At 30.4% G+C, this 23344-nt stretch overlaps 2 protein-coding genes across 2 annotated transcripts; one reads left to right on the top strand and one right to left on the bottom strand.

The window, feature by feature from the left end:
- Positions 1-4798: 4798 nt before the first annotated feature.
- LOC123291075 (facilitated trehalose transporter Tret1-like) lies at positions 4799-15467 on the top strand. The gene is made up of 8 exons (XM_044871519.1): positions 4799-4993; positions 10306-10538; positions 10612-10770; positions 11408-11547; positions 11611-11843; positions 12141-12282; positions 12981-13437; positions 14205-15467. Exons 1-8 carry the CDS (start codon positions 4983-4985, stop codon positions 14354-14356), a joined length of 1527 nt encoding a protein of 508 aa, XP_044727454.1. The 5' UTR covers positions 4799-4982; the 3' UTR covers positions 14357-15467.
- A 3709-nt stretch (positions 15468-19176) lies between these two features.
- On the bottom strand, positions 19177-21028 carry LOC123296685 (protein lethal(2)essential for life-like). Its single transcript, XM_044878269.1, has 2 exons — positions 20895-21028; positions 19177-19729 (listed from the first exon to the last, which is right to left on the bottom strand). The coding sequence occupies exon 2, from the start codon at positions 19727-19729 to the stop codon at positions 19220-19222; it is 510 nt and encodes a 169-aa protein (XP_044734204.1). The 5' UTR covers positions 20895-21028; the 3' UTR covers positions 19177-19219.
- Between the last annotated feature and the right edge of the window lie 2316 nt (positions 21029-23344).

Consider the following 23344-nt stretch of genomic DNA (forward strand, 5'->3'; position numbering starts at 1 on the left):
TATGTACATTAATTATGATTTGTTGGGGTGATGACCTGTACCCAAAAAAAAAAAAAATTGATTTTAATAGTCAATACAATAATTTCTTTCTATATTGAAGAAGACCAGGATCAAATGACAAAACCGTTTTAAAAAACTTTCATAATTTTCTGAAAAAGTTAACTTTTTATCAAAAATCAAGTAAATCCTAGTAGCTCAATTGGTTAAAGCGTAACCAAATCCGTACACGGTATGACTTGGGTAGCGGGTTCGATTCCCACCGTCACAAAATATTAATTAATTTTATAGTTGTGATGGGCTGGTGTAAAAAGAATGTGCACTCAGCTAATCCCTATGTATGCTTAGATCTTTAAAACTACGCAACCGATTTTGATGCGCTTTTTTCTAATAGATAGAGTGATTCAAGAAGAAGTTTTTTATGAAATAATACATGTACATTATAGTAGAGTAAGGGGTTAAAAGGGGTGTGTTTCAAAAGACAAGATATGCAATCAGCATCAAGGATTGTTTTTATCTATTTTTAACCCTCGGGGGGAGGAAAGATCGAGCGAGAAAGTGAGGATGAATAATCGCATATATTTTTTAAATACCCAAGTGGAGGTTTCAAACAAAAGCATAACGTGGAAATTACAAAACTGTAGCCCCTACACAAGGGGAGAGGAGTGAAAGTGTGGATGTTGCCCAGTAAAGCGCGGGTAGTTCACAGATAGTATCAAAATAATTGTGAAGTTGATAAATGAAATTCACAGTGGAAAAGGTGGTAAATCACAGATATAGTATCATAATGAGGCATATGGCCTAAGTCGGACTCTCGTGGACAGCTAATATAACCTATCAAAAATCAAGCTTGCCTAGTGGATTAACTTATTCAATTTTCCTTGGCAAAAATGAAAACTTTTAAAGATATAGTTAAAACTTGCATGACAAGTCCTGACTAACCCATAATTATAAATGTTAACGCCGTGTTTGCCCAGTTTAAACAATATAATTAATAAGTATTTATTTATTTATTAAAATATTTTTATTGATACTTTATAAGCAAAACATATTTGTTTTATTTATTTAAAAAAAATATATATATCAAAAATTCAAGGACAATTTTAACTGTAAAATGTAAACAAATAATTACTAAAGCAAACAGAAAATGTACATAAAATATCTATTATTTTGTTTACATTCTAACAAACTATTAATTGATGTTTAATTTTACGAAGAAAACTGGGAGAAAATATTAATTTTCCACCTTTCCTTTTTTCTTTAATAAAAAAAATAGATTCTATTATGGGATTATAATTCTATATAGATAATAAATTGATTTTTGAACTTTTGGCGTCATAAAAACCGAAAAAAATTGATTTCACTCTACCAGGCGCAAATTTTATCCAATTTTGATCAATCAAGTATATAATCCCAATAATTTTGGGTCATACTTTTCAAATATTTGGCCAAATTTAACGTATCTTCAATAAATTTCGAAAATGCAGTATCATTGTTCTCACATTTGGTATAAGGGCTAATATAATATTAACGAATAACTGTCATAAAAAAGGAAAAATATGACCCAAAATTATAGGGAATCAAAAAAAATTTCATTCAAATACGATAAAATTTGGCCAAAATATTTAAAAAGTATAACTTTTATAAGCAAACATTTTTAAGAAAATCTTTGCAGCAAATCATAAATTTGTGAAGATCCCAAACTGAAGAATAAGACGTTATTGCGAAACTGAATATATAAACTAATTTCGTCCAAAATTAGTGCACGTTTAGCAAAAATTCCGGGATCAAAAACCTTTTACGACCTTTCAGGTTTAAGGTCAAACATTTTCTGGCCTTTTGAAGTCAAAACCTTGATTGTTTTTCTTGTGTTTCTAGTAATCCCATTTCTATTTTTCCAAAGGTCTAGTGACGCCACTGTATAAAATTGAAGGTCGTTCAAAATGTTCCACTTTTACACAAAAAAAAAAATTAAATACAGCTAATGTATAAATTTACTTAAATTATTTAAAAATATTCCATTAAGTTAATTTTTACCTAATTATACGCAAAACGTTTTGTAAATATTATTGAAAAAAACATTTTTTTAAACAAATTTTATTAGAAATTAAATAAATTTTTATTAATTAATCATTTATACCTGTTACATAATTTTGATATTTTACAGTAGAGTCTCGATAATCCGATTACTGGGATTATAGCGAAACATTCATTATAAATACAATAAAGCATTGGAAAACAGCATTGGAATGTATGTATTTAAACTAGACTGTACACACAGCATAAAACACGTGCTATTGTGATGTTATTGTGTTTTTATATCATGGATATATGTAATATGCAAGGTATACTAAGTTTAGTCCCAAGTTTGTAACGCTTAAAAATATTGATGCTATGAACAAAATTTTGGTATAGGTGTTCATAAAATCACCTAATTAGTCCATTTTCGACTGTCTGCCAACACGATAACTCATAAAAGAAAAAAGATATCAAGCTGAAATTTTTACAGCGTACTCAGAACGTAAAAAGTGAGGTCAAGCTCGTAAATGAGCAACATAGGTCAATTGGGTCTTGACCTATGAGTCCGTAAGACCCATCCTGTAAACCGTTAGAGATAGAACAAAAATTTAAATGTAAAAAATCTTCCTTATCAAAAAATAAACAACTTTTATTTGAAACAGTTTTTCGTAAACATCATTGTTTACCCGTGAGGGCGCAAATTAGGCGTAATTTGTATAGTATGTAATTATGGGATTATCAGTTATGTATTTGTGACATGTATGTATGTGTAATGTGACAGAGTCATCAACACTGTCTATGCATGGTATTTCAACAATTGACTCAGTCAATTGTTTGTTTTCACTTGTTTGAATCATAACAATGAATCATATTACATGTATATACAAAGAAACACTATCATTAATGAGAGATCAAAAGAGAGCGGCGTGGATAGTTATAGACTCTACTGTATTTATTTTTATTTTTGACACGTGCAAAGGTATTTTTTAACCCCCGAACTAAAAAAAGGGGTGTTATAAGTTTGACCGCTATGTGTGACTGTTTGTGGCATCATAGCGCTTAAACAGATAAACCGATTTTGAATTTTTTGTTCTTAGCTATGTTTCAAGTGTGCGTTTAAGGTTCCGTACCCGAAAAGACTACAAAATTGGCGATGATCTTCAAAATCGGCTCAGTTTAGACAAGGCTTTAACAGAAAAAGGTGATTTAATCGAGAGTGTTTTTAGATCCATAGCCGAAAAATTTGTCGGGGATTTTTTACATATTATGAAGTAGGTAAAATGTAATAAAAAACTGCATTTTAAATCTCAAAAAGTACATTTTAAATCTCAAATCTGAAAGAAATAAATTGTTTTTTAATCTGTGTAATAAGGAAATGTACACGAAAAATAAATTATTACTACATTATTGATAACACAAAGATTTGTTTTATACAGGGTGGACCGTTTTAATCTACCGAGTGAAACAAAATAAACTGTCAATATTCAAGGACCATCTTCAGCACTACAGGCCTCAGAGATTTGTACATTTCATCGCAGAATAGTCCTCAAAAAGATAATCACTTCTTACGTTATTTTTCATAATGATTTTCTAAAGAAAATAAGTTCAAATCTCATAGTTTGAAAGAAAATTTGAGGAAGTCTAGGATAGAAGAGATAAAAGAGTGAATCAAAAAAACATTTTGAAACAATTCGGAGACACATTAATCAGAAATTTTGGATATTGTTTCGTGTTTATTCCCAATTCTTGAAGAAAACAAGTGAAAACAAACAATTGACTGAGTTAATTGTTGAGATATCATGTATAGAAAGTGTTGATTAATCTGCCACATTACACATACATACATGTCACACATTTGCGCCCTCGCGGGTAATCAGTGATGTTTACGAAAAATGTTTCAAACAAAAGTTGTTTATTTTTTTATAAGGAATATTTTTTACATTAAAACTTTTGTTCTATCTCTAACGGTTTAACCTATGTAGCTCATTTACGAACCTAAGCACGCTCGACCTCACTTTTTACTTCCTAAACACGCTGTAAAAATTTCAGCTAGATTTCCCTTTTCGTTTTTGAGTAATCGTCACAGACGACAGGCAGACAGCAGCCGGAAAAGGACTAATTAGGTGATTTTATGAACACCAATATCAAAATTTTATTCAAAGTATCAATATTTTTAAGCGTTACAAACTTGGGACTAAACTTAGTATACCTTGGTATATTTCACATATACATGGTATAATAATCGATAACAATTATTGAATAAAATTAGTAAATTTGGAAAATTCCATAAAATTAAATTTTGAAACTCTACACCCGTCTAGAACAAGTATTTTCTACAATATTCGAATCACCTCTATACAAAAAAAAAAATTTTATTTATAAATGATAAACCAAAACCGTATTATTATCACTTTTAACACATTAAAAAAAAAACGTAATAATTGATAACAAATATTTAATTTGCCCCCACTTTTTTCAATACACATTCAACAAAATATTTAAAATTCATGTTCGAGCGAGTAAAAAAAATATACCGGCATTTAATAAAGTTTTTTATAACGAAGAAGAAAGAGACATTTTCAACTAGTTTATAATAAACAACATAAATGTAATCATATTATTCATAAATTCATTAAAATATCACGCGCGAAGTGAACATTATCGTAAATGATATGCGTTAAACGTGCGAGTACATTTAACATACTTTTTTTTTAATTTAATTCAATTTAAAAAAATAATACAAACTAAACGCATTTTTATTTAAATGTATTTGTTTATTTATTTATTTTATTTAATTAATTTAATTTGAATTAAATTCGAAACAAAATAACAAAACATTTAAATGGATGTTTATTGTCATCGTGTTTTATTAGAAACAAAATCTTTTTCTTTGTGATCTCTGTTTTGTAAAGTGTGTTTTTTTTTATTGTGATTTTGGTTTTACTTTGTTCTTCATCGAAATCATCATGAATCGCGAGTAAGTAAATATCGTTACTTTTTCTTTGTGTTTAAGTTAAATATGATGTTTTGTATTGTGTTAAATCGTCGGCACTTCCATCCAAAAAATACTTTGAACCTATTCCGATAATTCTCAATCACGTTTACTTAGAAAAATAACCATTTAACGATTATTTCCTTTTGTTACGACAAATGGATCATTACACCATTTACACAATCGATAAAAAATGCAAATAGTGTCAGGATTTTCACATATTTTTAGGACAGACGGGACAGGCAATTAAGCAAAAGTTTATGTATCAGAACACAGTCTCGGCTCGTTTTCTGGCAGTCTATTAAGTTGACGAAAAAAAAAAATTTATTGAATTGGTAGCTCACAATTGAAGTGAATAGTTTTTGAATTTTTGTAACTGGTTTTTGTTGAGTTAAAGGTAAGTTAGGTAATAAAAAAAATTGAAGGTTTTTCCTTTTCATGGATTTATAGAAAATAAATTTATACCGATTCCCTTGTTTTTGAGGACGTCTAGGAAAATTTATTGAAAACAATTTTTAAAAATATTTATTTCAATAAGTTTGTTATTGTTGAAAGAATTGTAAAATGGTTTTTTTTTTCAAGTGCTTCCCATTTTTCAGCACTTTCGACTCTTGCGAACTTGGAAATTTTTTTTACATATTTTATTGTCCTGACTTTTTTTTTAATGTACACGGTAGACAAAAAAAAATCGATGAAAAACTCGAATTTCATACATTCGATATTCGGTTCACTAATTAAAACCTAAATTTTTTTATTAACTTACTTTTAAACTTCAAAAGGTAGACAAAAGAAAACCCAGAGTTTCCACTTAATGATATATGCTCATCCGCATATATTTTCCTTAAAAAATGCCAATCTAGAAATGACTGTTTGACTTAATTTTAAGTAGAACTTTCTATTTCCCACGAAATCGCGTTCCTTAGGATCATCTTTAAATCGTGTATTATGAATGTCGTGTATTATGAAGAAGGTAAATTTTGTAATACTCCTTTACGATGCTAAATTTATAGATTTGAGCTGTTAAAGCTTACCCCCCTTACAGTGCTAAATTTATAGATTTGGGATATTGTTGAAGTTTCCGTTCAGCTGTTAAAAGGCTAATTTTCTTAAGAAAAATTCTGACTGTGCTAAATTTATAAATTTGAGCTTTCAATTTATAGATTTTCGATGTTATTAACGAGAGATATTTTTGTTTCTCGAAGAACCATCGCCAGGGATAGCATCAACAGTTAGACGCTCCTATTTTATTTATTTGCCTTTTTGTCTGCTTACGACATGAATTTGTTTTGCAATTTTTTTTTTAAACAATGTCTAAATATAAATGCAGTCTGCTTTGATAAAATTCTGTGTTATCTATGCACAAAAGATAAAAATTGTTATATTTCCGTTTGTTTACTTAACCACTAACATACAAAAATGTAATTGTAAACAAACGTAAATTCGACCTAATCTTTCATACTATTAGCATTATATTTATGTAATAAACTTTGCCTATATATCAAAGGTGAAAAATCAAACATCTAAAAAAGGTTAGAGATTGATTTTGTCTAAACGAAAATTTAAACATTTTCAACGCACTGCGAAAATCAGCAATAATCAGAATATGTAATTATGAAAATTAGAGGAAATCTAAGAATTGGGTGTCTATATTTTTTGAATATTTAGAGGGAATAAGACCAAGTATAGCCGAATATCTCTCCAAAATACAATATTGTAGATGTGTCGGATTTTTTGGATATATTAGATTACAGAAAATACTCGATCTTTACTTCAAATTAACTAGATTTTCGTATTTTTTGGGCCAAAATTACAAAAATTGGAAATTTTATCAAATTTCGAACAAAAAATTGTTTTCGATAAAACTTAATACTTTCATACTCCAAAATTCTATACTAATTTTTCGGTACGATTTCAGGAAAAATGTTTAATAATCAAATGAACTGATATTCAAACTGATGAAATTTTATGGATCTCTTTTAGATGCATTTCATTAATTGTCGAATAACCTTTATCGTCACTTGTTTGAATATGAAAGGTCTAAATGAAAAATTTCCATAAAAAATGATTGAGTATTCAGATGAATTAAAATTTAATGGAAAATAATTAATTTATTTAACATGTGAGTCACATGTTTTAACAAACCTGCTCTATACTATACAAATAATAATTTATGACTTTTTATTTAAAAAACAACTACACAATTTATTCATTACATATTTCTATTTGTCTATTTATCACATAATTGGTAAATTTGAATTCATTAAAATCTGAATAAATATTTGCATATAACATGTAAATAAATTAGACAATTATAAAGTGTTTAGACAAAAATTAGCATCAACATCAAATAATTTAGCAAAGTGTTCTTTCAGATCAAAGTCTTTCTTTCATCTTAATCGCACGATTTCAATGAAAATTAGATATAAAGGCTATTTCTGTCATATTCTCGGCCAGCCTATTTTTTTAATCTTAGTGGTTAGATTAGGTTAGGTTAGGTTATCTTGGCAGCGGGAATCGAACCCGCTACGCTATGCATACCGTGGACGGAATTCGTTACGCTTTAACCAACTGAGCTAATAGGGCGATAATCTTAGAGATGAACTTCAGAGATCTCTTTCAGACTGACACCTATCATTAAGTCGTAGGTAAGTGGTGAAGTTTCATGATAGATATGGTCAAAAAAACAAAAAATTATCTATATATTGGGCTTAAAACGTTTTTATACCATGTATATATGAAATATACATAGTATATTAAGTTTAGTCCCAAGTTTGTAACGCTTAAAAATAATGATGCTAGGAAAAAAATTTTGTCATAGATGTTCATAAAATCACCTAATTAGTCCATTTCCGGTTGTCCGTCCGTCCGTCTGGTGACACGATAACTCAAAAACGAAAAAAGATATCGAACTGAAATTTCAGCGTACTCAGGACGTAAAAAGTAAGGTCAAGTTCGTAAATGAGCAACATAGGTCAATTGGGTCTTGGGTCTGTAGGACCCATCTTGTAAACCGTTAGAGATAGAACAAAAGTTTAAATGTAAAAAATGTTACTTATCAAAAATTAAACAACTTTTGTTTGAAACATTTTTTCATAAACATCACTGTTTACCCGTGAGGGCGCCAATTAGGCGGAAATTTTATAATATGTACTATACTTGATTATCAGTTATGTATGTGTTACATGTTTGTATGTGTAATGTGATAAAGAAATCAACACTGACTATGCATGGTATTTCAACAATTAACTCAGTCAATTGTTTGTTTTCACTTGTTAAATTGTAGCCTGAGATGCCAAAAGTGAGAAAATATACTTGGCTGACAAAAATGTGCTCAACTTATTGATTGAGGAAATTTTTAAAAATAATAAAATCCGACCCTTTGAGCCAGAGGTTGAAATGCTGATTATTTACGTGTACAAAGCTCTTCAGGAATCTTCGGAAAATAAGTTCATCTATTAGCCAAGGATTACCTTACGCTTAGAATATCGGTCAGATATCGACAGGTGATTAATATAGTTGTGAAATATCTGTTGTTCCGTCTTAATGATGTCCTCTGTATTAGTAGAACATCAATAAAAACTACCACATTTGCCTATTAAACTTATTATTTAAATTTATGATATTTTTTCGTTCTAATTTATTTGTCTAGCGAGTTTTTTCCTAAGCGGAACATTTTTAATCCGTGAGTATATTTTTCGTCAAAACTAGACATGATAAGTTTGGAAATGACGGATGAATCATGGAATTTGATAAAGGAATAAGAAAATAAGAGTAGGACAGAAAAAAAACATAAGATAACTAATTATTATTTGTCATCTTTTAGAATAATAACTGATTATTTGTCATCTATTAGAAATTATGTTGAATAATTTATTATTATAAACAATTTTTTATTAGTATTATACTTGTTGACATTTAAAATGTATTTAAAAACCATGTGATTTTACTTTTACAAAAAAAAAACGTGATTACAAGTTTATTTACCTTATAATATCTTTCTACATAAAATTTTCTTTTTCTTGCTGTGCTAATTTTTATACCCTGCATTGGTTGTGTGCCAAAATTTGCAATAAATCACACGTTTTATTTTAAGTATGACTATTTTTCAATTGTTTACATGTAATTGGTTAATTTTCAATTGGTTAAACTTATACTGAGGATAAATTTTTATAGCGTCTTCAGGGCGTAACAACTGAATTTGAGTTCTAAAACGAACAATACCGGCCAATTGGGTCTTGGATTCATTATGGACCCAACCCTCTCGTAGGATTAGTCCTTTGGGCTGCCCATATGACTCATCCTGTAAACCGTAAGAGACAGAAGGTGACAGAACAATCCATAAAAAAAATTGTAAAAGATAGAGATTGAAAATTCGTAAGGAGCTTCAAATAGCGGGACTATCGGCCCTAAGTTCATGTTAAACACATTCGATAATATTAAGGGGATTATTTTTGGGGGAAAAATTTTGTTTGTTTATTAAAAATTCTCTTTTAAAGCATGTAGATTCCAAAAAACAGAAAAAATTTTGAGCAAAGAAGATAGCATAAAGAAAACTATTCAGAATTATATTGTTTCTATGGAAACAAATAATTCATCTCTTTCGCAGACAAGTCAAATTATGAATAATTTTTTTAAAATTATCTTTTAATTTTAATATAATCATTTATTTTACTAATTAATTTTAATTATTTCCATGAAATCAAATAATCAAAGCCAAACTGTAATTGTATTGGAGTGAGTTTTATATTTTACTTTATCATTAGTAGAGACTGACTTCCAATATCGGGTACTTCGAGTTCAGCCTAAATTCCTGTGGGAACTTACAAAAGACTTTTTTCTTTACTTTGTGTGGCCTACCTCTTCTGAAGTAAAGGAAGTTTATTCCCACCCGTTAACTAATTTAAGGAAATTGCCCCATTTGGGCAAAGTCAATACATATATTGTCGTTTTTTTAGTGTTCGTTATTCATCTTGGTGCCCCCCTTATGGTTCCCGTTCCTACATAATTTACCTTTTTTTCTTTTTTTTTTAGTCTTCGTAAATGCACTTTGGGCCCTCCTTGTGGTGCCCTTCCCTACAAATTTGCTTTTTCTCCCCCTCTTTTTTTTAGTCTTCGTAAATTCACTTCGAGTGACCAGTGGGAAACTGCTCCTTTGCCACCACTGCTTTCACCAGTTTTTTGAGAGTTATAAATTTTGTACCTACGTGTAAATATGGTCGAATTAAATTTGAAAATAGTAGTTTAGAAAATTAAAAAACATATAGGTTGGAATTATTAATACATTTTTGTTGTTACAGAGATCCAACGCAACCATGCATGATACCAAAAAAGAAAAGTTACGTCAATTTAGAAAATCCAGATGCAAAACCAATACGGGGCTCGTCATTTCGTCAAGTGATAGCAGCATTTATTGCAAATCTTGGCACAGTTAATACTGGTTTAGTTTTTGGATTTTCAGCTGTAGCTATACCACAACTTGAAGCTAAAGACAGTATAATTCCAATTGATGAATATCAAGCTAGTTGGATTGGTAAGTTTTGCCCCCAAAATCTGATTATATTCAAAGGTATTGAAAATTTCTAATAATAACTTTTTTTTCACAGCAAGTTTAAGTTCAGTTACGACACCAATTGGATGTATATTGAGTGGATATTTGATGGATAATTTTGGACGTAAACCTACATTAATTTTAACTGAAATTCCATTAATTTTAGGATGGTTTTTAATATCGATTGCTCAAGATATTACAATGATTTATATAGGTACGATTCTCCTTATTATTTATAAATTATTATATTTGTTATTACTTTTCTCACGCACGTACAAAGTACACACAAATCCTTTTTTTTAATTATACAGACTCATAAAATTCAATATTTGTAAATATTCCTGTAAATATTAGTTTTACAGAAAAAAATGATCAGTTTCCTAATATTAAAAGAAACCTTTCAAGTTTTATTTTTCTCCTCCACCAACCCCCTAATTTCAATGCACAGCTTTTGTCAGTCTGGACGTTATTAGAATGCTATTACGCAACGATTGGCGCAAATTCGATATCGTTATAACCTTTCATTTACGAGAACATGCGTACACGCAGACGTGATGATATCAATTTAAAATTGGTGTTAATACATTGCTCTGATTATATGAAACGTTAATTTCGATTTGAATTTTCAGAACCATGAAAAACAGGGTATGAAAAACGCCTTAAGGACAGTCATTTGTTCAAGCGTCTTGTATAGTTTTCCATTGTTCTCATTCTATTCTGTTTAAGAAAGGCTCATGCTTTCCTCATCAAACCTGTATATGTCCGCCACTTAATGGTGTAACACCCCAACCAGAAAAGTCTAGCTTGATAAGCAGTTTTCATATTATATTAAATAATTTTTATGATTTTAGGACGATTACTTGTGGGACTTGGTTCTGGGATGGTTGGAGCCCCAGCAAGAGTATACACTTGTGAAGTAACACAACCACATTTACGAGGAATGCTTGGTGCACTAGCTAGTGTTGGCATTTCATTAGGTGTTTTAGCTCAGGTATGATAAAGTTAAAATTTTCTTTTGTTAAGTTGAAAAATTAATTTTATTTTTTATTTTTAGTATACTCTGGGTTCGATATTAGCATGGAAAACTTTAGCAGCGGTTTCAGCTGTTGTTCCAATTGTTGCATTGCTACTAATGTTAATGGTACCTGAAACTCCAAGCTATTTACTTTCTAATTCCAAATCTGAATCAGCACGGGAATCATTGAAACGTTTGCGTGCATCTGCCTGTAATGTTACGCAAGAAGTTGAACAAATGCAACTATTTAGAGAGAAAAATAACTGTAAAAGGTAAGTTTTTTTAACTTAATTGACTTTCAGTTATTTAAAGTGGTTCGGTTGTTTCAGCAAGTACGGTGGATGTTCATTTTTTTGCGGTACGATATTTTTAGGGCATTTTAATACATTTACGTCATACAAATTGCTTAGTTTACGATATTTTTAGAGCATTTTAATACATTTACGTCATAAAAATTGCCTAGATGACTAGTTGACAAGTCACGTGACAGCCGAACCACTTTAACTGCTTATTGCCAACGATATTTTTCAGTGATTTGTATTTCTACCACAAATATCATATTTTTGTAGGTTGCAAACTTGGAATGAAATTTTTGAAGCTTTAAAGAAACCATCGACAATGAAACCGTTCTTCATTCTTACTTTTTATTTCTTAATGTATCAATTTTCTGGTGTCAATATTATTACATTTTATGCTGTCGAAATATTCCAGGTAAGTTGTATAAAACAAATTTTATATTATAAATATTATCCACACCTTCTAGCATATTTCGAAAAGTCAACACTTCCTGAGTTATTGAAGGTTGAAATTCGGAGTATTTAACGAAAAATAACTGAAAAATTGGACGATTTTTGAAATAAGTATTTTGTACACTTTTTAAAGTACTGTAAAAACTCTTGAAAATGAAAAAAACTTTCAAGGCATTTCCACGAAAATTAACAGGAGTTATAATGAAAAGAAAGTTTCTCGTACCACAAAAACTGATGGATTTACCACGAGAGCTAAAATTAATGCTTTCCACTTTCCAATTTACTTTATTTAGGTACTGAACACATGCTCAAAAAGTTCTAGCAGTTTCGGATATGTTTTTTTTAAATATTGGAATTTAAATGCAAAAAATTTTTTCGTAAAAAACAAAGAAAATGTCTTTATCCTTAATAACTCCAAAAATAATAAAGTTACAAAAAAAAGTTGAGAGAGAAAAACCCGTTGCCATTTTCAACATATATTTTTCCACACTTCCAAAAGCACCACTATAGGCACGATATAACTTTTGATCTAGAGGATAAACAAAGCTTAATCCCAAAATCAATGCTATAGGTCGAAATTTAGAAATTTCATCTTTTTTTCTCTTCGTTTATTGAAGTAATTTAAAAGTTTTAAAATCTGATTGAATGTATTGTTTTTAGAAATCTGGTGTTTCAATCAATAAATATTTAGCAACAATAATCCTAGGAGTAACACGAGTAATTTTCACCATTGTTGGATGTATATCACTCCGAAAATATGGTCGGCGTCCATTAACATTCATATCATGTATTGGTTGCGGTCTTACAATGCTTGGATTAGGAACGTATATGTTCTTCCTGGATAAATGGACCAGCACAAATACTGAACCAATTTTAACATGGATTCCATTAGCATGTATTCTACTATTTACTACAACATGTACGGTTGGATTCTTGGTTGTACCATGGGTGATGATTGGTGAGGTATATCCACAAGAAATCCGGGGTATTGTTGGTGGTATGACCACATGTTGTGCTCATATGTCTATATTTGTGGTTGTTAAAACGTATCCGATGATCACACATTTAATATATCGGTATGGAGCTTTCTGGGTTTATGGATGTATTTCACTTTTAGGTAAATATTTTTCATATAATAACAAAATTCTTAACTCCAGAGGAGGATATCTTCTCAAAATGTCTCAAAAATTTTCATTAGAAGAGGCATATTTTAAGCCACGAAGGCTTTTAAATTTCAATCTAGAGAAAACGCGAAGAAGCCGCAAACTAATTAGCACAAGAAAGGTTTGTGCAAACGCCCTTTTCATATTATTTTGAGGCTATTTCTTTGGTCGTTTCCTAAGAAACTTATCGTTCAATCGAAAAACTAAATTTTCGATTGAACAATGAATTATTTGAAGTTACTAGGACTTAACAAATTCAAGCATATTAAAAAACGTGTTTCGTACAGAATTTTAGGTGATATCTCAAAAACCATTAATCCAATCGTTAACTGAATTCCAAATCTGTACTTTTAGAGTCAGAAATCAGAGAGCTATCAAATTACGAAATAAAAAAATTACCCTCCACGTCCTAAGAAAATAGATTAAGAGCGAAAAAACTATTTTGTATCTAATTTGGTACAAGAAATGCAAAATCCGAGTCCATATTTGATGATTGAATTAGAAACTTATCATTCAATTCCACAATGAACCTGATTTTCGTTTTTATATATACTCCCCGAAAATATAGATTTAAGCAATGTATAGAACAAGGTCAACGAGAAAAGGTTGAGGAATTTAAGTGTAGATATTATAAATCTAGAAAGGTTCCCCCCCCCCTTGTTCCCCCCCCCACTTGAATTCAGCCATAAGTAGCTAATCAATTTGTTTATTAACATTCCAGGCACAATAGTACTATACGTCTATCTACCAGAGACCAAAGGAAAAACTTTGCAAGAAATTGAAGACTATTTTTGTGGTAGAACGGAATCGTTAAAAAATAATAATAAAAAAAATACGCTTTTGACAGTGCCCAAAGGAGAATTGTTACCTTAAAAAGATGTACCTTAATTTTAAAATGAAGTGATAACAGATATATTATCTGTCCATTTTAAATAAACAAAAAATCATTTAGTTTTTAAAAAAAAAAAAAACCTTACAGTAATTAATATTTTTTAGTTTCTTTGTACATAATTAGTTAATTATTTGATAAATAAGAGATAAGATGTTTCCCTTTTAAACTAAATCTCCCAGTTATTGATTGGATTGTAAAAAACGCAGCGCGCTATTACAATTTCTCCGCATGTATTTCAGAATCGGAGACCTTCGATTATGACGTAAGTGATTGCAGTCTTGTTGACATAAGCAGCAGACTTTAAAAACTTCAAAAGGAAATCGGAAAAGTGTGTACGGAAAATAACTCTCGGTCCAATATGGCTAGAATTTGGGAAAATATTCTTCTTATCATTATGAACAAATGTCTCAATGAGCACAAATCTCGACAACGTGGTTTTCGAGATAACTTTATCTGTAACTTTGGCAGATACCAATTCCTGTCCTCGTTTCAGGCGTAAATGTGTCGATTCCTTATGATGTAACACTTCTTGAAATTCAATGAAAATCGGGCAAAAAACTTTGCCGTCAGAATGACAAGAATAATTTTTTCCCAAATTCTGGCGACATTTGACCATTTTCCACATTACAGTGGTCATGGGGCCGGTGACAAGACCGAACATATGATACAGTATGATCTCATAAGTATTCAGAAACACATGTCCAATCAAATGTACATATTTCTGGCAAAAACCAGAATATGTTTGTTTCTTTTTTAATAGTCAATTCACTTTTCCGTACAACTCAAACCTTGCATTAATTTTGATCACCCTGTACAACAATTGACTATCCTTCTTACATATATGCATCAAATCCGTAGCTTTCTTTACAATCAGATAAAAATAGTGAAGGGTAGGAGGAATAGTTTGTTTTTTTCCCTCTCACCGACTTGAGCGAAAGTTTCGTCTAACAGCGTAATTACGATTTTTACACACTACTTCTGTACTATTTTTCTTCATTTACTAAACAATGACGTCATATGTGATTTACTTTACAAGGGAAACAACTAATTGCGTTCAGATTCAAGTGCATTATATAAAGTCAGTTAGGTACTTTGACTCTATAATTATAAAAAAAAATAATCATATTAATTTATTGTGATAAAATAGTTTTTATTTGTATTTTTTAATTAATTATTTTGTTATTTTTAATATTCTATAATTAGTGTTATGATTTGATTGATTATTGCGATATTATATTATACACAATTTTGATATTTATTAAAAGAAAAATCTGTTCAATTTTTATTCATTCTGTATTTGTATTATTATCCTCCATGCTTAAAAAATGATAGCGCTTAACGCTGGCTTTGAGGGTCAAATTAGGATTCTATCTAGCCGAAAAAAATAGTTTTGTATCCAGCGGTCAGCGTCAAATTCTAAAAATGAGCGACAAAAAAGTTTAGTAATATCGAAAGTCGATATCCATACTAAAAGTAATTCCTAACCTCATTTTTAACAAAACACATAATAATAGACAACTATATCCATAATGAATGGTGAATATGATTGTCATTTGTGGGTTTACCGCCCCAACTTCCCGCTGGAGCGGCAAACCTCGTTAGTCTCCTGGTGAAAGTAAGGGAGTTTGGTTACGGTGAAGTGGGTGGTTGTGGGTGACAAAAATGTGAAAAAATATATATCTGTCCTTTGCTTACTCATGAAACTTTCGGAAATTTCCAGAACAAATTTCTGGAATGATCTAGAAAGTTCCAAAATGTGTGTAACGGTCAAAATCAATTCGAAATTTTCTAGAATATTCTAGAAAGTTCTAGAAATGATCTAGAAAGTTTGTTTAAACCGACAACTATAGTCATGATCAACTTTAAACTTACCGCCAAGAGCCGTTAATGCCATCTCTCGACGATCAGTAGAACTATCAAGCTAGAACCGGGCACGAACTTTCTTAGACCAAGATCCCGGTGCCCCCAGACGTTACTTATTTTCTCATAAGAAATATAAATGGGATAAAGTAGTGTTAGTACGTACTTTGAGTGTGTGCATACCTGCTACCTTGGGTCGACGGCCAATTCATAGGTACCAGGTGCTAAAGGTAGATAAATACAGTACTGATTTTTCTCAAATTCTCAGTGCTGATTTTTACATATGTTTTAGATATTTTTGTTAAAAATCAATAATCATTATTGCCAGACACTTTCCATCGGCGCTTACCCTTACCAGACGCTTTAAAGCTTCAAAAAAAAAAAACATATTCTTACTTATATTCTCACTCTTGATTTTTATATATGATACTAAGGGAACTATTTGAACACTCCTGGTCAGCAGCCAGACCAATTGGAGGGGTCAAACATCCCCCCAGACACACATAAAGTGTTGCTAAAATTCTGCTCTGTTCGATGTAATCAAGAGAGATTAAAGATTCGTTACATGCAAAATGGAATCGAACCTGAAGATTACAAGGTATTTTAAAATGATCTGGGTTGAGAAAATTCTATGAATAATAAATATAAGTTTCTTTAACCTATGTTTTACATCTTATCATCGAGTAAAATTGAATACTACTATTTAAAAAATTCATGTTTATTAAATCTTAAAATTATAAAAAGCTATACATGTCATTTTACAATTCAGCGTGATCTTTACTGTCATCATCGTCTAAGTTTGATAAGTCATCATCAACCCAATGTTGGCAAGTTCTTCGTCTCCTCGTCTTCGAATTTAAAGGTGGTCTCATTGTTAACAGCGGGTAAACTTATCAATTGGGATTCATCTGGATTATCTAAATCAATATTTTGATAGATGATCCCGACAGTATCGTGCAATGTATCTTTGCCACTGTTAGTTTCCACAAACCTATCAAAATTATCAAAAGCAACCCCAGTACAGAGATGTGGTGATTTTACAATTGCTTCAGGACATATACTTGACTGCTGTATTGAAGTATATGTTGCTTCGGTTTCCAGCTCTTCTACAGCTGGATAACTAATGCAATGACCGTACCTATGAATTACATCAATAATTTTGCGACTACTTGTTAAACTTTTCAAGGACATTCCGAGCACAATATGTTTCGACGTTTTGACTTGTCCGTTATAAACACCATACACGACATCTTCACAGTAAGATTTGACTTGACGAATACATTTTGGATTATTTTTGCGCTTTCGATTGCTACCGGCTATCAGAGTGTAATAAAAGTCTAATAAATCTTGTGGTATCGATATTTCACCTTCTTTAAGGTTTTGTGCGGTTATAAGTTGTGGCAATTTTTTTTTCAGTTTGCAAAATAGATTTTCGCAATAATAAAGCAGCTTTGTGTAACATATCTTCATCCTTCAAATACTCAAATGATTGGTCATCAATAGAAATTAAATTTTTCGGAGCTACTAATTTTTTATTCTGAATGATAAAAAATTTAATTTGCTTATCAAATGCTTTTATTATCTTGATTTCTAAATTGTGTGGAGTGAAACTTCCTTTAATTTTTGTATAATTCCCTTCTTCACTTTCATTTAATATTTCCATGTAATATCTATGAAGATAAGTCAAAAAATAGCATCGTCCTTTTTTTTTTTATATTTTCATTAATTAAAGCAGATATTTCCTCAAAAGCAGTTTGATGATGCTGACGAACATCATGCCAATCACTTTTGGGTGTTTCTTTTTTTACTGATGTTTTATAAAAAAACTCTAATTTGCAAGGATGATGATAATAAATTTTTGAAAGCGAATAATTTTCAAATTTATTAATTAACTCCTTATGCTTTTCATTTTCTTCATCTAGTTTAGAATCACAGATGCACTGAATCGAGTAGCACGGAATAGAGTAGCCTAGAGACGACAATAATAAAGAAAGATATCCATAAATAGATATCTCTCTCACACTCAAGCGTACAAATAATGCCCTCGCGCTTATACACATAGCGACACTTTATGTGTGTCTGGGGGGATGTTTGACCCCTCCAATTGGTCTGGCTGCTGACCAGGGGTTATCAAATAGTTCCCTTAGTATCATATATAAAAATCAAGAGTGAGATTATAAGTAAGAATATGTTTTTTTTTTTGAAGCTTTAAAGCGTCTGGTAAGGGTAAGCGCCGATGGAAAGTGTCTGGCAATAATGATTATTGATTTTTAACAAAAATATCTAAAACATATGTAAAAATCAGCACTGAGAATTTGAGAAAAATCAGTACTGTATTTATCTACCTTTAGCACCTGGTACCTATGAATTGGCCGTCGACCCAAGGTAGCAGGTATGCACACACTCAAAGTACGTACTAACACTACTTTATCCCATTTATATTTCTTATGAGAAAATAAGTAACGTCTGGGGGCACCGGGATCTTACTCTATCTGGGCTTTCTTTTGAAAATGGATCTTAAAATATTATTTATACCATTAAACATCCGATGTATTTTAACCCGAGCAACACCGGGTTTGGCTGCTAGTTGAATATAAATATATGTATCCAGTACTGTCAAAATAAATTCTGAGAGTAAAAAAACTGTATTTAGCTTTTTATTCAAATACGATCATGCGCATTGAATACCATGCTCTGGTATTGTGTTTCCCTGTCAACTTTTTGAATATTGTATTTGTATTGTTGTCTCTGTTAATCTTCAAGCCATCTTCTCTGTAAAGGAAAAATGTACATACTTGATGCACGTTGGCCCTATCTAGTAGTACATAGAAAAAAAAAATGAAGGCGTTATAAATAAGTCAACGGAAATTACTTAACAAATATTTTTATTTATTAAATTTTAAGTCCAATATGACAAAAAGAAAAACTTAACAAAAAATCACAGGTAAAAAATAGTATGTTTCAAAATTATTTAATAAAAAAATTTATTCTTCAGCCTTCTTTTCAACGACTTTCGCCGCTGTTCCAGTTTGTGTGATTGGAATAACACGTTCGTTACTTTGGATTTCTGGTAATTTTGGTGCCGTGACTGTTAAAACACCATCAGATGAAAGTGTCGATACAATATTGTTGACATCATGACCATCAGGTAACACGTAACGTCGTGTAAATTGTCTGGATACAAAACCATGTTCGTCACGCTTTTCTTCATGTTTGCCTTCCACAACAATTGTGTTGTTATCAACTGTTTTTACAGTGATTTCTTGTGGGGTGAATTGTTGGACATCGATATTTACTTTAAATGCGTCTTTGTCGTTGGTTATTGTTGCTCCACTGTCCCAGTGTGACAATTCATTTACCCAAGATGGTGGACGATATAAACGATTAAATGGTGTTACAAGATTATCAACATCCCAATCTCGATTGAATCGCGATGATCGCAATCGATCTAATTCACTCCAAAAGTCACGGAAAACCATTGGTACGAGAGACATCTGAAATTAAGAAATTATTATTATGAAATTTCGAATCATTGATGAGAAAACATTTTCCCAAAGTTAATTTTACTGGATTATAGCTGGCTCGTAATACACGATCGATGTAAAATAGCGCGTTAAATGAACTTAAAAGGTTCAGAGTTTAATTCCTGATTTCGACAGTTTCTCAAATATAATTAACCAGGGTGTGTAATAGATTAAGTAATCAAATGTGTGGGTAAAAAGGATGTAACCTGCGGGCTTTCTCCTTCACGAACTTTTAATTTTCATACAAAACTTCCCACCATTAAAGCAAAAAAAATGATACAAGAGATCGTGGTTTGAGACCGTATAGTATCTAAAAAACTAGAGGCGTCATGTAATCTCGAATTACGATCTAAAATAGCCTATAAAATACAGCCTCGAATTATGACATGAATTATTAATAAAAATGAAATTTTAAAAAACTGCATCTCGATAGACACTAAAGCTAGTTACGATTTTATAAAAATAAATTAAATGAATGCATTGGCTTGATTGATATGACAATTGTTTGCAATTTACTCGAAAATTATGCAGTTTAGTGGAAAAAATAGGTGCTGCGGAAAAACCCGGAAAATTTTTATTTAAATATCGATTTTTCCGAAAATGTGAAAGATTGAAGACAATCAAAATATATAGATCGGTAGTAAATTTTTAGCTTAACAGCTTTTATTGGAAGTATTTTTTTCTCTAAATTGCACAGCTTTTCAGAAAAATTTAATAAAACCACTAAAAACATGGAAAATTGTATATTAATTTAGATTTTTCAAAAAATATGAAAGATAAGTAAAAGTTTATATACACAAATCGACCGGAAATTTTCCATCCGATAACTTTGAACTGATATATTTTTTTCTCTAAAATGCATTTACAAAAAAGTTGTGAAAAAGCTTCTTTTTTTTTTTTGCGCATATGAAAATTTTTATTCTACAGTTAAAAAGCAGAAACTTGGCATAAGTCATGGGCCAAAACTTCAGTAAATATTTCACCTTATTTGATGGGAGTATGTACAGGTCATTTAAACAATCAGCTTTGTTAGTATAGGGAGAATTTCTGGAAACTTAAATTTTTACAATTGAAATAAACTTTGAGAAAATAAAAATTATTGTGGTAAGTAAGTAAAGAAAAAAAAATTTCTTACCTTTATAAAATTTGTCTTAATTGCGTTGTTAAAAGTTTGATTGTTGAATAAAAATTCGCTTGCAGTGTTTCGTTTTTCGTTACTATATGCATTCGATTGTAAGTCGTTCTATTTATATACGATAACTCCTGTAATTGTTTGAGTGGGATGCATGTATGGACGTAATAACTAATAAGACGTCTAGAATCATCGATGGTCATTGTTACGTGTAGAAGAATCGCGAATGTTTATTTTAAAAACACACACACACAAAATGAATCATATTTGTTTATAAAAAAACATTTTTATCATTCATAAAGTATTTTTATTGAATGTATTATATAGATTCAATTTATAATATTTATTAATCCTTAATTAATTAAAACCTGCTGCCTGTTGACAAAATTTACGATGCCATTACAACTCTTTTACATTCACCTCTTAATTTTCTAGAAATTAAAAATCTCTCTATCTTCCTATAAATTATAAATGTGAAAGTAAGGATGTTTGTTTGTTTGTTACGCTTTCACGCAAAAAAAATATCCAATGGGTTGGAATGAAACTGTGCAACAATATAGTTCATACATCAGAATAACACATGAGCTATAATTTATAAAGATATATATGAAAAAATAGATAAAATTTAATCTGACATTTTACTGCTCTATCTATGATCATCATTTTGATCCATAAATTAAAGATTTCTGTAAAAATATAAAATAGTAAACCTAAAACAATTCATGGCCATCTTTTCTGATTTACACAAACTCAATGAATTATGACTATTTTACACTTGAAAATTGTGCAAATATTTTAGGTGTGTAAAACTATCCCTTCAAATGGAAAGGGGATAAGTGAGATCATGAGATGTGGAGGCTACAAACCGGTGATTTTTACTTTTAAGCCGAGTGAAGTAGGCGGGTATCAAGGTGGTATCTCTATATATTATAAATGTGAAAGTGAGTTTGCTTGTTTGTTACGATTTCAAATAAAAACTACTGAATGGATTTAAATGAATCTTTAATAATATATAGCTCATAATACATCAGAGTAACATATGAGCTTTACCTTAAATAAATGATTATATTTTCATAAAAATTTAATTTGGCATTTCACTGGGCCATCTATAAACATCATTGTAAAGCATAAATTAAAGATTTCTATAAAAAGAGTAAAGAGTAAAAGGATACAATTTATGGCTATCTATTCAACCAGGGTTTTCCGATATATTCAATGCATTATGAAGCTATTTTACTTTTTAGCGAATTTCCAAAGGAAATGGAGCTTTTGCTTTCTGAAGATACGAGTAGGACAGAAAAAAACTTGCTAGAGTAATAATATATAAGATAATGGTAAATTGTAGTAAATTTTATTCCCTACGATTTTTCGTCTTCGAATTTCGGCATCTATCGACCAGTTTTCTGTTGTTCATTACTTTTGACATCCTGTATATGGAATTTGCATGAGCATTTTTTACACTCTTGTCAGTTTATTTCAATAAATAACGATAAAGTTTTGTAAACATAAACATTCGAAAATATCATCTGCTTTTCAACATTTATCTAACAAACAATTTATTTTAAGAATAAAACGAGATAAGTAAATAATATACCAGGTGCTTTCAATAAAGTAATGCGTTTTTATCTGAAGTATCGAATCTACTAGAAATTGTAACAAATGCATCTTACACAGAGGCGAATTAAGAAATTTTGTGATCGTAGCTAGAATTAGCACCGCCCCCCTTTGTAAGTCCATCAATAAAGATCTTTTTTTATGTATCAAGTTCTTTATTTCGTGGAATATGTAAAATCACGTTAGTTGTTCGGGGCAGTTCTCCAGCTCGAGCTATCGTTGTTAAATCACACTAAACTGACTAAACAATACCTAAGTTTTCCAGGATTCAATTAATTTGATAAAAAATTTATAACGCATTACAATAAGCATCCGGTATAATGACTTGAAAATTGTAACTAAATTAAAATATTTTTGCTTTTAAAAATAACAATTGATTCTTTGCAAAATTGTATCACTTTTAAGGTTAAAAATCTGCATGCGACATCGAAAAGACAAGGAGTTGCATAAAAATTAAGTCCATACCTGAAAATTGTATGACACAAATTAAAAATTTAATGAAAACCCTCACACAAAATCAGGTCTGATCGATTCGTTTGTGGTATCGTAGCTCCTAAAAGGATGAACCGACTTTTTATTATTTTTTTCAAGGTAATTTAATCGTGAATGTTTTTAGCTCGTCAATGTTTTTAGCTGAGCAGAATTTCAAGTAAATCTGCTCAGCTGTTTGAAGATCACCTCTTTTCTGGTTGTTATCGGATACCGAGTCCAAAACTCGAACTTAAAAGAACGCTCTCAATTAAATTATTTTTCAACAATAAAAATTAAAATCGGTTCACCGTTTAGGAGCTACGATATCCCAGAATCAAGTTTGACCGATTCGTTTGTGTCATAGCTCC

The sequence above is a fragment of the Chrysoperla carnea genome, chromosome 1, assembly GCF_905475395.1.
Source record: "Chrysoperla carnea chromosome 1, inChrCarn1.1, whole genome shotgun sequence".
NCBI lineage: Eukaryota > Metazoa > Arthropoda > Insecta > Neuroptera > Chrysopidae > Chrysoperla > Chrysoperla carnea.

What these genes read in the sequence shown, in the direction of transcription:
- LOC123291075 (XM_044871519.1), top strand. An exon ending in ATATCAAGCTAGTTGGATTG is followed by an intron (nt 10,539 to 10,611) that starts GTAAGTTTTGCC and finishes TTTTTTTCACAG; the next exon opens with CAAGTTTAAGTTCAGTTACG. An exon ending in TATTACAATGATTTATATAG is followed by an intron (nt 10,771 to 11,407) that starts GTACGATTCTCC and finishes TTATGATTTTAG; the next exon opens with GACGATTACTTGTGGGACTT.
- LOC123296685 (XM_044878269.1), bottom strand. Translation starts at nt 19,729, where the DNA reads ATGTCTCTCGTACCAATGGTTTTCCGTGACTTTTGGAGTGAATTAGAT.